The following is a 13,396-nucleotide window of genomic DNA, read 5'->3' on the forward strand; positions in this document are numbered from 1 at the left end:
TTATCCAACTTGACATTCATGTAGAAAATACAGCCTTTAAGTTTTCAGTGACTTAAAATCCAACCTTTAAGTCACTCACAATCAATACAATAATTTACATTTGTCTGAATCTGGCTTCCCTTGGGGGAAAAAAAGGCATTTCTCTAAATACAGCTGAGGAAACATTGCATACTGTAACATCTCAAACTCTGAAAAGCGATGTTCTGTGAGGGTGTTGGTGTGGTGAATTTGGGGGTTTTGACACCAGTTTTTTTTCTAAAATTCTGGCTACATGCCTGCTAAAAGAGAAATGAAAAGCTAAGTAAAAAAAAAAAAACAACTTAAACATTTGTCTTGAATTACACACTGAACAAAAATACAAGCTCAGCACTTACGTGTTTGCTCCCATTTTTCACAAGTTGAAATAAAAGTGCTAACACTTTTTATGAACACAACACTTCTCCTCTCAAAGTTTTGTCACAAATTTGTTAGAATCTGTTTTTGTGAGCACTTTGCCAACATAATCCACAATCTTTATTGTTCACTCCAATACTGTGAGCCGTTTCCAGTGTCATTTCCATGAATTTGGCAGGACATCCAACCATCCTCACAACAGCAAACAACATGTAACCACTGCAGCTCAGGACCCCCACATCCTGCATTTTTACCTGTAAGATTGTGTGAGGCCAGACACTTGCACCGCTGAAGAATCTCCTCACAAACTGTCAGAAACTGTCTCAGAGAAACTCATCCCAGTGGTTGGTTGCTGTCTGGTTACATGTGGTCTGGTTGGATGTACTGCCAAATTCACAAAAATGACACCAGAGACATCTCATGGCAGTGAAATGAACATTCGGTTCATGGGCAACAGCTCCGGTGGACATTCCTGCAGCCAGCACGCCAATGGTATGCTCCCTCAAAACTTGTCACATCAGTGGCATAGTGATGTGTCAGTAAACTGCACATTTAAAAGTGGCCTTTTTTTGCGAACAGCCCAAGGCACACATGTACAGTAATGATGCTGTTTGAATAGCTGTTTAAATATGCCACACCTGTCTGGTGGATGGATTATCTTGGAAAGGATAACACGAATTTAAAAAAAAAAATGAGACCAGAATTTGAGAGAAGTAAGTCCCTTATGTGCATAAGAAGTCTTAAACCTGTGGAAAATGCTGCATTTAAGTTTGTGTTTAGTGCAGTGGAGAGGAGGATATGGAATGACAGATACTAATATTTATCATGGCACCTAAATAGACGTAAAAGTATCCTATACATTTTTGGAAACACTCATTTCAAAAAAGTAACTCAGGTGAAAGTATGGCATTGGAAACATTCAAAGATTGATTTACTAAAGGGTAGGCGATGTCACAAAGACACACTAAAAGCGGGACTTTTTTTCAGATGGTGAGGCAGCCATTATCGTTGTATAGACGATCTTCGGGTTCCGATATAGAGGAGTCCATTTTATGCCTGTTTATATTTTTGCAAACTTTGCAAATATTGTTCAAAATAAAATCAATTTTTGGATTGAACTGTCGTATATGACAAATAGTGCCTACTTTAAGTGAGATTTATCATTTAAAATTGAATATACATTTTTTTTTGTGGTCGATATTAGCACAGGCACATTTGTGGGCAGCTACATGGCGACTGGTCCTGTCCCACGTTGTGTTACCAGGAAGAGAAAACTGTTGACCGTCCTCTGGTGAAGTCAGTGGCGTGTTATCCACATATTTACACCTGCTGAACAGCATGGGGCGACGATAGCACATTTTTGTCCTTAGCCCGTAACACCAGGGGTGTAAACGACCCGCAGAGATGTCAGTTAATCGGTGTATGTATTTGTTTTCTCGGCTTCACCGCCACATTAGCCCCCGGACTGCCCGCATCACCGCTGCCAACTGTTATGTGTCTTCTGGGTCTGTTTTGTCAAATAAACAACACCAGGCTGGTACTGTGGTTTGTAGCAGACATGTTTCATCTAACAGCTCCTCTCCAAAGCCCCCGGACACCTCTCTGTTTGTCCCCGTGTCTCTGAAGACTGACTTCTCGGCAGATGGGAGTGTGGGAGCAGAGCTCACACAGCCGCTCGACAGAAGTGAGTACATCCCCCGGCTGGTCCCTGAGTTTGGGTGAAGGCAGGGTGTGCTATAAACTTATTTCTGTCTACCGGCCAAATGGCAAGTGACTGTGCAACTTTTACCAGCCACTAAACACAGATGACTATTGATTGAGGCTGATGGGTGAAGCAAGTGTGCCAGCCACTAGTGGACTGGATAGCGCTAGTTTTATATCCTTATGTGGCCTGTGTTTGTGTGTGTGTGTGTGTGTGTGTGTGTGTGTGTGTGTGTGTGTGTGTGTGTGTGTTGATTGCTCGCTGTTAATTACAGATATAAAAGTTATTTTATTGTCTCTCTTTATTGTCTCTGATTCAGGTGAACTTCTGAAAATCCTGAACCGGTTTTATAAGAGGAAAGAGATGCAGAAGCTGGCAGCAGACCATGGCCTGGATGGTGAGAAATAAAACTGCATGTTTTTTTTGTTTTTTTTTACAGTTGTCAGCAGTGATGGAAATGTTACTTTGGAAATGCAGTAATTTAATGATCACTAACTAAACTGTTTGCATCACTTCATCACATTAATGTATCTGTTATTTGATTTCTTCTCTTACACGTTTTAAACTGGGCAATAAAGCAATACCAAGAGAAGACAGTACTGCACATAAAAAAGATGCAAAGCAGCAGAATGAATGTTGTATTCTGCATATAAACTTTCTACCAAAAAGAATATAACATCTGAGTATATTCTTTTGGGCTATTCTAATTTCAAGTACATTTACTTTGTAATTTAATTACATGTAACTAGTTATCCCCCATCTCAGGTTGTCACTGCATTGTTTTCAGAAACACCTAATTTTAACTCCAGTGTTTTGACTAAATGTAATTGTCTACTAGTTAATGTTCTGTGTGACAGACCACAGGATTTTAAAATGCAGCATGTTGTTAAACAAAATATAGTGACACTGAACCCTAAATTGCTTCCAAGGCCAGGACAATGCAAGGTAGCTTGCTGTCATACAGTATGTGTGCAGGTGAATGGTTGAATTCACTGCTAATTGTGAAGTGCTTCTGATAAACAGTTATGTATAAATGGACAATTTACAAGAAAATTTTACCATAGAAATTTAATTTAAAATAAAGAAATTCAAAACATCAATCACGAGTCAAAATATCATGACGCATACATAACAAGAGAAAAGAACCAGATATGCATTTCCTTTTATTAGATTAAAGCTGAAGCTGCAGTTATGTCACCACCCTATGCCAGTGGAATTAGACTGTCAGGACTCAACGTCATTCTCGATAGAGATTGTTTGAAGAACAATCATGTCCCACTTGTCATTGTTGTTGTAAAATAAATTTCCACTTCTGTGGCCTGATAACTATTGTCATCAACCAGAGAGCTTTTATTCTGTTGAAACAATAAACTCCTATGGTAAAAATGAAGACTAATAAACTCAAAATATTTCTGATTAAACAGACAGTGAAGAATTTCGATAAAACATATTGGAGACGTATTTGCGCTGATAGGTTCTTAGATCATCATGTGCTGAGGTCCTGCCTTTGGTGGAGAGCAGCTGTTGAATCTGAAAACTTGTGAAGTTTTTGACACTGATGTCAGAATGATGCAGACAGAAATCTAACCAGCATGCTTTGTTTGGTGAGCCTCATGTGTTTTTGTGTGTGTGTGTGTGTGTGTGTGTGTGTGTGTGTGTGTGTGTGTGTGTGTGTGTGTGTGTGCACAGCTCGTCTGTTCCACCAGGCCTTCATTAGCTTCAGAAAGTATGCTCTGGAAATGTCATCACTCCCCGCGGATCTGCATATCATCCTCAGTGACATCTGCTCTGGAGCAGGTTTGTTGGCTTTTCATTGATCCTCAAGAAGGAGTTGTGTTCAAAGAGATCATATTCATTTAATTAATCAAATTCAAACTTTAATTAACTTTAATTTTTGTTGTTCTCCAGGTCACATAGATGACATCTACCCGTACTTTATGCGTCATGCCAAGCAAATCTTTCCCATGCTGGACTGTATGGATGACCTGAGAAAAATCTCAGACCTCAGAGTCCCTGCTAACTGGTAGGTATTACAGGGCATGACGAACCCTTATCGATTCTCAGCTGGAACTGGTTCTCTATTTCCATCCCTAGTGGCGACCAACAGTGGTATTACACCTTCACATAAAGGGACAGTTCACCCCCAAATCAGAAATACATATTTTTGCTCTTAACTGTAGTGTTATTTATCAGTCTAGATCGTTTTGGTGTGAGTTGCTGAGTGTTTTGAGATATCAGCAGTAGAGATGTCCACCTTCTCTCAGATACAGTATAATAGAACTAGATGGCATTCAGCTTGTGGTGGGATTTTGGGATGAACTGTCCCTTCAAACTGTGCTGGCTGTAGGTTTCAGTCACCATCTGCATTCATGTATCATAACTTGCACAACATTACTGTGTGTATGTGTGTTTTCGTCAGGTACCCTGAGGCTCGTGCCATCGAGAGGAAGGTGATTTTCCACGCTGGTCCCACTAACAGTGGTAAAACCTATCACGCCATCCAGCGCTACCTGGCTGCTAAGTCTGGGGTCTACTGTGGGCCGCTGAAACTATTGGCCCACGAGATCTTTGAGAAGAGCAACACTGCCGTACGTATTTGTCTTGCTCTGTTATCTTTGTTGTTAAAGTGAAACTCCCCTGATTTTAACACATCAGTGTTTTTAAAGGTCTTGGGGGCTACATATGTAAAAGTCTTCACTGATAGAAAGAAAAATGTCTCCTATTTCCTAATTTTGCTTATACTTTTAAGATGTGATCTGTTATCTCTTTGTCACTGCACTGTGCTGTTAGCAGCTGTGACTCAGAGGTAGAGCAGGTCGTCCACTAATTGGCAGTGGATTATCATCTTCACCAGTCCTTATATGGAAGCATCCTTGGGCACGATACTGAACGCAAAATTGCATGTGAATGTTTAAACTGAGTAGCAGGTGGCACCTCAGCTGTAGGAATGTGGGTGTGATAGTGATAAATAGTGTAAAAGCTCTTAGAGTGGTCAGACAGGCACTAGACAGGCACTTGACAAGTATAAGTTCATTTACCGTCCATTTACCATTTACTGTTGTCCCATGTGTGTACGTGTGTGTGTGTGTATTCACAGGGTGTGCCATGTGACTTGGTTACTGGAGAGGAGAGGACCTTTGTGGACTTGGAGGGTCGAGCTGCTAGTCATGTAGCCTGTACCATTGAGATGTGCAGTGTCAGCACACCCTGTACGTAAACATAACACATGCAAACATTTCAGTTTCATAGCAAAAATATGACCAGAAAACTCAACATTTCTCTGTGGGACATCACACTATGTTGTACCTTATCAGATTATGTCAGCTACATCAAATATGAATGTTTGACTGCTGCTGTTTCTTTTCACATTGACCCCCCAAAAGTGGAGTCTGGTCTCTTCTAATCACAAAAACTAACAGAATGTTGCCCCCGTCAGGTCATGTAGAAATTTAGGCACTGATTGAAATGATAAATTATGTTTGTGTTGATTTATAAAACAAGGAGAATAGAATATTTAACACAGATTTTTTTTGTCTGTCTGTCTTCAGATGAGGTGGCTGTAATCGATGAAATTCAAATGATCAAAGATCCTTCCAGAGGCTGGGCCTGGACCAGAGCGCTGCTGGGTTTGTAACACACATTCTAAAACATACGGTCACACACACACACACACACACACACACACACACACACACACAACTTCTCGCACATGTACGTCATATCTCTCTGTCTCACCCTGTTTTTGATTTGGCCTGAGGCTGAACTGATGGGGCTCTTCCTGCAATAGTTGCATTTATGATGATCAAGCAGTGATAATGAAAATGTTCTAAATGTCATGACACACACACTCACAAACGCAACATTTTTAGGCAAAATATGTACTATAGAGGTGTTCCAATATATCATCATAGATGATAACCGTGATATTTAAAATGAAATATTCATATCATGTTGATAATGCACATGTGATTCAGTGTAAAATATCCAGCGCCTCTTGAATCATGTCCATTCTTTCCACTCTCCTTTAATCTCCCTCCCCCAGTGCCGTCTGGTTGTGCTTTTAACTATCCATTAAGTGTAACTGCTCTTTTTGTACGCTTACAGACTCTCTCTCTACCTCCCTACACTCGTATTTTGTGTGAAATTAATTTGCTAAAAAAGGGACAAAATGCACAAAAACCAGTGTTAAAGATGATTCTGACTAATATGATTATTTTAACTGATTTATTTTTATTTATTTTTTTAATTTTGTAAAGATATTGTGATAATATCAAAATGGTGAACTCTTTTGGCCGTGATAATCATGTAGTGAAATCTAATATTGTGCTAGTGCTTGTCACTTTAACAACCCTAATGTACACAAAGTCTGCATTTTACTTTTTCATTTGTGAACTCTGCATTTTACTTTTTCATTTGTACCTTTTGATTTTATCATTCATTTTGAACAAGATGTTTCCAACTGCCGCAGCTGACATCATTGTGTTTTTCTAGGTCTCTGTGCCGAGGAGATCCACATATGTGGGGAACCTGCTGCCATAGACTTCATCAGAGAGCTGATGTACACCACTGGGGAGGAGGTGGAGGTGAGGATGTGACGTGTAATGCAGCAGGAAGAGAAGCGTGTCACTGATGTTATTCAGTGCTTTTTAAAATCATTTTATTTGGGTCTCTGTCTCTTTCTCAAGGTCCACACCTACCAGCGTTTAACCCCATTTGCAATCTTGGATCACGCTGTGGAGTCACTGGACAAATTGAGACCAGGAGACTGCATCGTTTGCTTCAGTAAAAATGACATCTATTCCATAAGCAGACAGATTGAGGCCAGAGGACTGGAATGTGCTGTGATTTATGGGAGTTTACCTCCAGGTGAGATTGTGAGAAGGGCGTATAGATAGATGTATTAATGTGTGTAAGGCAAAGACACAATCTGTCAACTTGATCCTCAGTACTAACTAAAGACTGGCTGCAAAGATAAAGATAAAACCTCTATAAATGTGTGTTTCCATCCACGAAGCGTCTGCACGTTTATTAAAGTAGGAGGTGGTCATGTTTGAATAAAGTCTTGGAAGTCAGGCAGATGCTACTGGGCTTCATCTGTGCTGCAGCTCAAACTCAACTTTTAACCATCCAATGTTTGAGCTCTTCGTGTGATAGACTTCTGTAAATAAGCTCCAGACTTCTGTGATCTGCAGGCACCAAGTTGTCACAGGCCAAGAAGTTCAATGACCCTGATGACCCCTGCAAGATACTGGTTGCTACCGATGCTATTGGCATGGGCCTTAACCTGTAAGTACCATCATGCACACTGTAATACCACGAAGAGCCCAAAAGAGGTCATAAGTAAAACACTTAGTCTGTTGTTTGCTGTTGCATGTTCGTCAGACACCACCAGGGGCTGCTACAGTCAGAAACTTTTAAATCCTACACACATGGGCTTTAACAAGAATCTAATCTTGAAGTTGTAGCTACGTTGGCAGTTTCCACTAGCTCAGCTCATGTCTATCCATTTGTCTGCCCCCCTTTTCTCTCTCTAGGAGTATAAAGCGTATCATCTTCAACAGTCTGATGAAGCCGAATATTAATGAGAAAGGGGAGAAACACATGGAGACCATCAGCACATCACAAGCTCTGCAGATATCTGGCCGGGCAGGAAGGTCAGTCTCATTTTCACTCATATTATCCCTGTTCAGGAGGGTTGAAGGTGGGAGAGAGGATGCAATATTAACAAGCAAATTCAGTTTCTGTCAAGTACATTTTTTATACCTCTGTGCCAGTGATAGCTGTGGCCGTCCGTCTGTCCCATTCTTGTGACGAAGGTATCTCAGGAACGCACTGAGGGAATTTCCTCAAATTTGGCACTCCAGTCCACTGTCAGTCCACTCCGACATAAGGATGAACTGGTTAGATTTTGGTGGTCAAAGGTCACTGTGACCTCACAATAACACTGTTCGCCATAACTCAAGAATTCATGCACTAAAAATGATAAACTTTCACGCAAATGTCTAATAGAATAAAATGATGAAGTAGTGACATTTCATATCCAAAATCTAAAGGTCAACTCAACTGTGACATCATTATGCTCTGCAAAAACACTTTCTGGCCATTATTCAACACGCAAAAAAATTCACTTAGTGCCTTTTATTAAACTAGTGCAGTGCCCATAGTAAGCATGTATTTTGGTAAGGAGGCGTCAGTAGAAAGATGATAGGCTACATGTGTCTGCGATTGATATGGATACAGATTGAGGTGTATATGTTTAATCAGTTGTTGTTAATGAAGTTGTTGTAATGTCTTGTGTTTGGCTTTTAGCAGCTGAACCCCATTTCACTAATGTGAAAGTACCACTACCAGTATCTTTTTGCTTTGTCATTGGGAAAAGAAAACAAAAAAAACAAATGGAACAACAGTCAACTGAGTGGTGAAGTGCAATGTAGTTTCTGCAACCAACACGAAGCTATCGTCAACACAGGTGAAGTTAGCGGACAGGTTAGGTTCGGATGACTGACGCTAAAAGCCTTAACGCAGGTTCCGTTGATTGAAGCTAATGCTATGCGAGTGAGGGCAATGCTAAGCAGGTTTCCGTAATGCGTTGGCCTGTGGTTAATGTGAGTTACCTGGCAATGCCGCGTATCCATGATCATGATCATTTGAGTGATCATGATCTCTGTCTTTATCCATCCCTGTCAAACACACACAGCAAGTAGCTTTGTTATCAGTGCTGCTGTGTTTAGGGTTTCCATTGTCCGTTTTTTTTTTACCAGGACAAATCTGTTGAAGTCCGGACATATTTAAAACTCTGCGGTCATGATGTCTGGTAAAATATTTCCCTCTGAGAATATGTAGCCGAGGCCTAACACCGTGACTTAACAGCAAGCAGGCGCCTCTCTGTCCACACAGAATCCATCCAATATGCACTTCTGTTATGTCATGTAAACAAACCACTGTACCTATCGGCTGTGCACCCTTGTAAACAAACTACCTAGGATATCATCTGCTCTAAAGATCACACAAAACTGTAACCACTTAAAAAATACTTTTTAAACAGAAACCACAAGTTTCATATTATGATATTTACTGGAAATTACATACAATATAGCCATTGCAGGCCAGGTTGGTGCAGGTTTTAGGAATCCCTGACCTGTGTATCAGTGCTGGACAGACATGGATGTAAACTTGACTTGTTGGCGGCAAGGCAGTAATTTTAGTTAAACCTGTCTCCTTTGTCACATCTCTCAGATTTTCCTCCAAGTTTAAAGAGGGAGAAGTCACCACCATGCACAGAGATGATCTGCCTGTACTGAAGGAAATACTCAGCCAATCCATAGACCCCATAGAGGTAATCATTTACAGACAAGCTTGCAGTTGAACACACATGCGTAGGTAGTCTCTGAAAAACCAAGCTTCACTGTGTTTATCTCTCCTCCTCTATCTCAGACTGCAGGTCTCCATCCTACAGCAGAGCAGATAGAGATGTTTGCCTATCACCTACCTGATGCTACACTGTCCAACCTTGTTGTGAGTATAGCCAGCTATCCATTCAAGTGTTTTTGTCCTCAGAATAGCCTGAATACTTTGAGGTGTCCATTTGCAGAATTAATTTTGGGAGGGACTTTTGGGACTGTTGCCCCCATTGTCGGGCTGTGTGAACCTCTTTAGACTAGTCCTGAAGTTGCATTATTGAGATCTAAGACTGCAGGGGAAGGTAAACTGAGGTAACTGCCATCTTTGTGTGGCCATTTTGACATGACGATTGCTTCAAGTGACACTGCACATTATCCCACAGAAGGACCTGCTTAAAACAGGGCTGTCAATTAAGAGATGTGTATGATTTGTGAGAAGAAGTTAAATTCTGACTGTTACATCCACATGTCACAAAAGAAAGATGTTCAAGTCTAGGTGAATTCGCACTCTGACAAACTTTATGACTCCTCTCTCCTTCCATCCATTTCTCACAGGACATATTTGTCAGCCTCTCTCAGGTGGACGGTATGTATTTCGTCTGCAACATTGACGACTTCAAGTTCCTGGCTGATATGATTCAGCATATTCCACTCAACCTGAGGTCGCGCTACGTCTTCTGCACCGCTCCCATCAACAAGAAGCAGCCTTTTGTTTGCACCTCCTTCCTAAAGGTAAGGATTACTAGGAGTTGACATGGGAAGAAGGTATGAGACGGCAGGAGGAAAATGGAGGGAGACAAGGAAGGAAAGAAGTTTAAGGGGCAGCAACAACAGCGAGACACATAGTGAAAGACAAGACAAAACATTTGAGCTCATTTCTGCTGCGCTGAGATTTTTATTTATTTATTTATTTTTACTTTTTTCTGTTTGTCAGACAACATAAACTGATTCAGTGATTTAATTGTTGTAAAAAATAAATATGACAAGGTTCATAGGAGGATACTTTTTTTTTTTTTTTAGGTTATTTTTCTGGGCTTTTGCTTTTAATGGATAGGACAGTGGGTGAAATGGGGAGACAGAGAGAGAGCGGGGACTGACACGCAGCGAAGGGTCGCAGGCCGGACTCGAACCCGCGACCGCTGCAGCAAGGCAGTGCCTCTGTACATGGGGCGCCGGCACTATCCACTATGTTATCGATGCCCCAGGAGGATACTTTGTACAGGATTGTACTTTTGCTCTGTCTCTTTATGGTTATATCACACTAATAAAACAAGACTAAATTACTGTCCTCAACATGTAACCTTTGAGATTCAAGGTGCGCACTGGAGCACACAGAGTTGAGGCAACAAATTAAGTGGAAATTCAGTGTAATGCCCAGTGGTTGGCAGAGGACCCCCAACACCCCCCGGTAACAGTTCAACCATTACAAATTACATCATAACACGTAACATTACAGAACAAACAGGACAGCACTAAAACACACAGAGACAAGACAAACTCCTGACAATTCAATAATCAGATCATATGAAATACTTTGTTAGACCACAGGGACCCCAAACTGATACAGCTCAAGTCCTTCCATATGCTCATCTGTTGAGCTTTACATACTGTCCTGTCCTTACAGCTTTGTTGCACTGATTTGAATCTTACTTCTCTTTCAGTTTGCCCGTCAGTTCAGCCGAGATGAACCCCTGACATTTGACTGGGTCTGTCGCCATGTCAATTGGCCTCTGTCCGCACCCAAAAACATAAAAGATCTGGTGCACTTGGAAGCCGTTCACGATGTGTTGGATCTTTACCTCTGGTTAAGGTAACCTGTCATTTAAATGGGGTTATTATGGGCAGCTGTTGTTTCATGCAGTCATATATTTCTTGTGTCTAAAAATGTGGTGAATTTAATTTAAGTTTCATCATCATATTTCTAAACTCTATTTTATGTTACATTTTTGCCTGTCTCCACAGCTACCGCTTCATGGACATGTTTCCAGACACGGCCTTGATTCGGGAAACCCAGCAGGAGCTCGATAACATCATACAACAGGGCGTCCAAAATATCACCCGTCTCATCAGAGCCACTGACCCAGCCATCGCTGACTCGCTGCAGACGCCGAGCAGCAGGCACGGACAAACAGGTGGAATCAGTGGAAGTGTCAGTAGTAATTATACAATCAACAGCAGAGGTCCAAAAGGACAAAGACGCTCAGAAGAGACGATGGACAGGTCTCTGGCTAGTCGCCTCGTGAGAGACGGTATGTTGACTCCTGAATTGCTCCGGCAGCTGCAGAGGGAGTGGTCAAAAGATAAAAAGCAGGAAAGCACCAATCACAGCGCACGCAGTAGAGAAAAACAAACTGACAACAACAGCGACAGGAAAGGAAGAAGGAAGAAGAAATGAAGAAAACTCTCAGGTGTTGTAGTTGTAACATGGTCAGTGCTGTCCCCATAGAGGTCAAAAGCTGATACAAGCCCTGATTTGTTGTGGTTTGTTTCAGATGGATCACATTTTCCAGCCCTGGAGGGATCATAAAAAGCTTTTAGCTTGAGCTGTAATCATTAAAACACCAATATGTAGTTTGAACAGGTCTGGACTAAGATTTCCGCCAAAGCACTGGGTCATTAGATCATGTGATTTACTTGTTTTTACTGTGAAAAGCTCATTATTCTTTTATTCTTAACAGAATCACCTTGGAAAAGGATCTAAAACTGTCAATTAGCCAAACGGCAAACTTTATTGACCTCACTCGAATTTGGCTTTCAAGAAATTGTCCTTGGAAATGTCAGGTCCTGCCTGAACTTCTCACCCACAGTTCTTGCTTGCAAACTGAGAAGCAGCATGGTTTACCGCAGTGTTTCAGTGGAGAGTCACTGTGTGTTGCAAATGCTGAAAGAAACATTTAAACATTGTGTATGTGTGTTATGCAGGTCTGGAATCAGTTTTATTTTGCTTTATTTTCTTCAATGTAAACCCTCAGAACAGTATAAGTATACATCCAACCCAGTTGTGCAGTTACTGTCAGTTAAAGTAATCTCACATTGAAGGTCCAATGTGTAGGATTTAGGGGAATATACTGGCAGAAATGCAATATAATATTCATAACTATGTTCTCATTAGTTTATGGTCACCTGAAAATATGAATCATTGTGTTTTCACCTCGCCGTTTGTATCCACATATGGTGCGGGTCCTCCTCCACAGAGGCCGCCGTGTTCCACAGTAGCTCGGACAAATCATACACTGGCTCTAGATTGGGCCAGTCATGTCCTTACATCAGCCACCATAGTTCTCCTACAAGCTTGACTCAGGGGAGAAGTGTCTACTCTGTAGCCTCACCACTAGATGCCACTAGATTGTACACACTGGACCTTTAATTGCAGTTCCTGTAAACACTTGGAATAGAGTAAACTGAGTGCAGCCCTGTTAGTGTCTATATACAGATGAGATTTTTCTTGTTCCTTTGTATATTGAAGGTGAAAACATTAGTCAATTAAAATCCACTATATTTTAACAAGTCTTGATTTCATGTTTAAATTGTGTGATGCATCTCACACCAGGGAGAAACAAAATAACACAAGCACATGATTAAAACTAACTCTGAATAATAAGTTAACTCAGTCAAGACTTCCACATGTGAATTTTCAGTGGGTCAAAAGGCAACAAAGAGCTCCAATGAGAAACTCTCAAACAGAAGCAAATTGCATGTGTATTCATTTAAAAACAGGAAAGATGACTTCATGTACTATGGGAAACAACCTCAAGCCATGACTTCTTTTCTTATACCAAAAAGACAACCCACATTAGTGGCATTAACAAACATGGATGTGGCAGACATACCTGCCTGTAAATTACAGTTACCTTTAATCCCTTAACATAATGCTTTTGTTTTCCTTTAAGTAGCCCTGAGG

General features: G+C 41.0%; 1 protein-coding gene across 1 annotated transcript; it reads left to right on the top strand.

Annotated features, from left to right (window-relative positions):
* Nucleotides 1-1,597: 1,597 nt before the first annotated feature.
* On the top strand, nt 1,598-12,983 carry supv3l1 (SUV3-like helicase). Its single transcript, XM_049565315.1, has 16 exons — nt 1,598-2,077; nt 2,415-2,492; nt 3,785-3,892; nt 4,004-4,118; nt 4,515-4,683; nt 5,193-5,304; nt 5,644-5,721; nt 6,587-6,678; nt 6,781-6,961; nt 7,288-7,381; nt 7,630-7,749; nt 9,332-9,431; nt 9,530-9,610; nt 10,051-10,227; nt 11,157-11,305; nt 11,458-12,983. Exons 1-16 carry the CDS (start codon nt 1,798-1,800, stop codon nt 11,888-11,890), a joined length of 2,367 nt encoding a protein of 788 aa, XP_049421272.1. The 5' UTR covers nt 1,598-1,797; the 3' UTR covers nt 11,891-12,983.
* The last annotated feature ends 413 nt before the right edge of the window (nt 12,984-13,396 follow it).

The sequence above is a fragment of the Epinephelus fuscoguttatus genome, linkage group LG2 (genome assembly GCF_011397635.1).
Source record: "Epinephelus fuscoguttatus linkage group LG2, E.fuscoguttatus.final_Chr_v1".
Lineage (NCBI taxonomy): Eukaryota > Metazoa > Chordata > Actinopteri > Perciformes > Serranidae > Epinephelus > Epinephelus fuscoguttatus.

What these genes read in the sequence shown, in the direction of transcription:
- supv3l1 (XM_049565315.1), top strand. Translation starts at nt 1,798, where the DNA reads ATGTCAGTTAATCGGTGTATGTATTTGTTTTCTCGGCTTCACCGCCAC. An exon ending in CACACAGCCGCTCGACAGAA is followed by an intron (nt 2,078 to 2,414) that starts GTGAGTACATCC and finishes TCTCTGATTCAG; the next exon opens with GTGAACTTCTGAAAATCCTG. An exon ending in AGCAGACCATGGCCTGGATG is followed by an intron (nt 2,493 to 3,784) that starts GTGAGAAATAAA and finishes GTGTGTGCACAG; the next exon opens with CTCGTCTGTTCCACCAGGCC.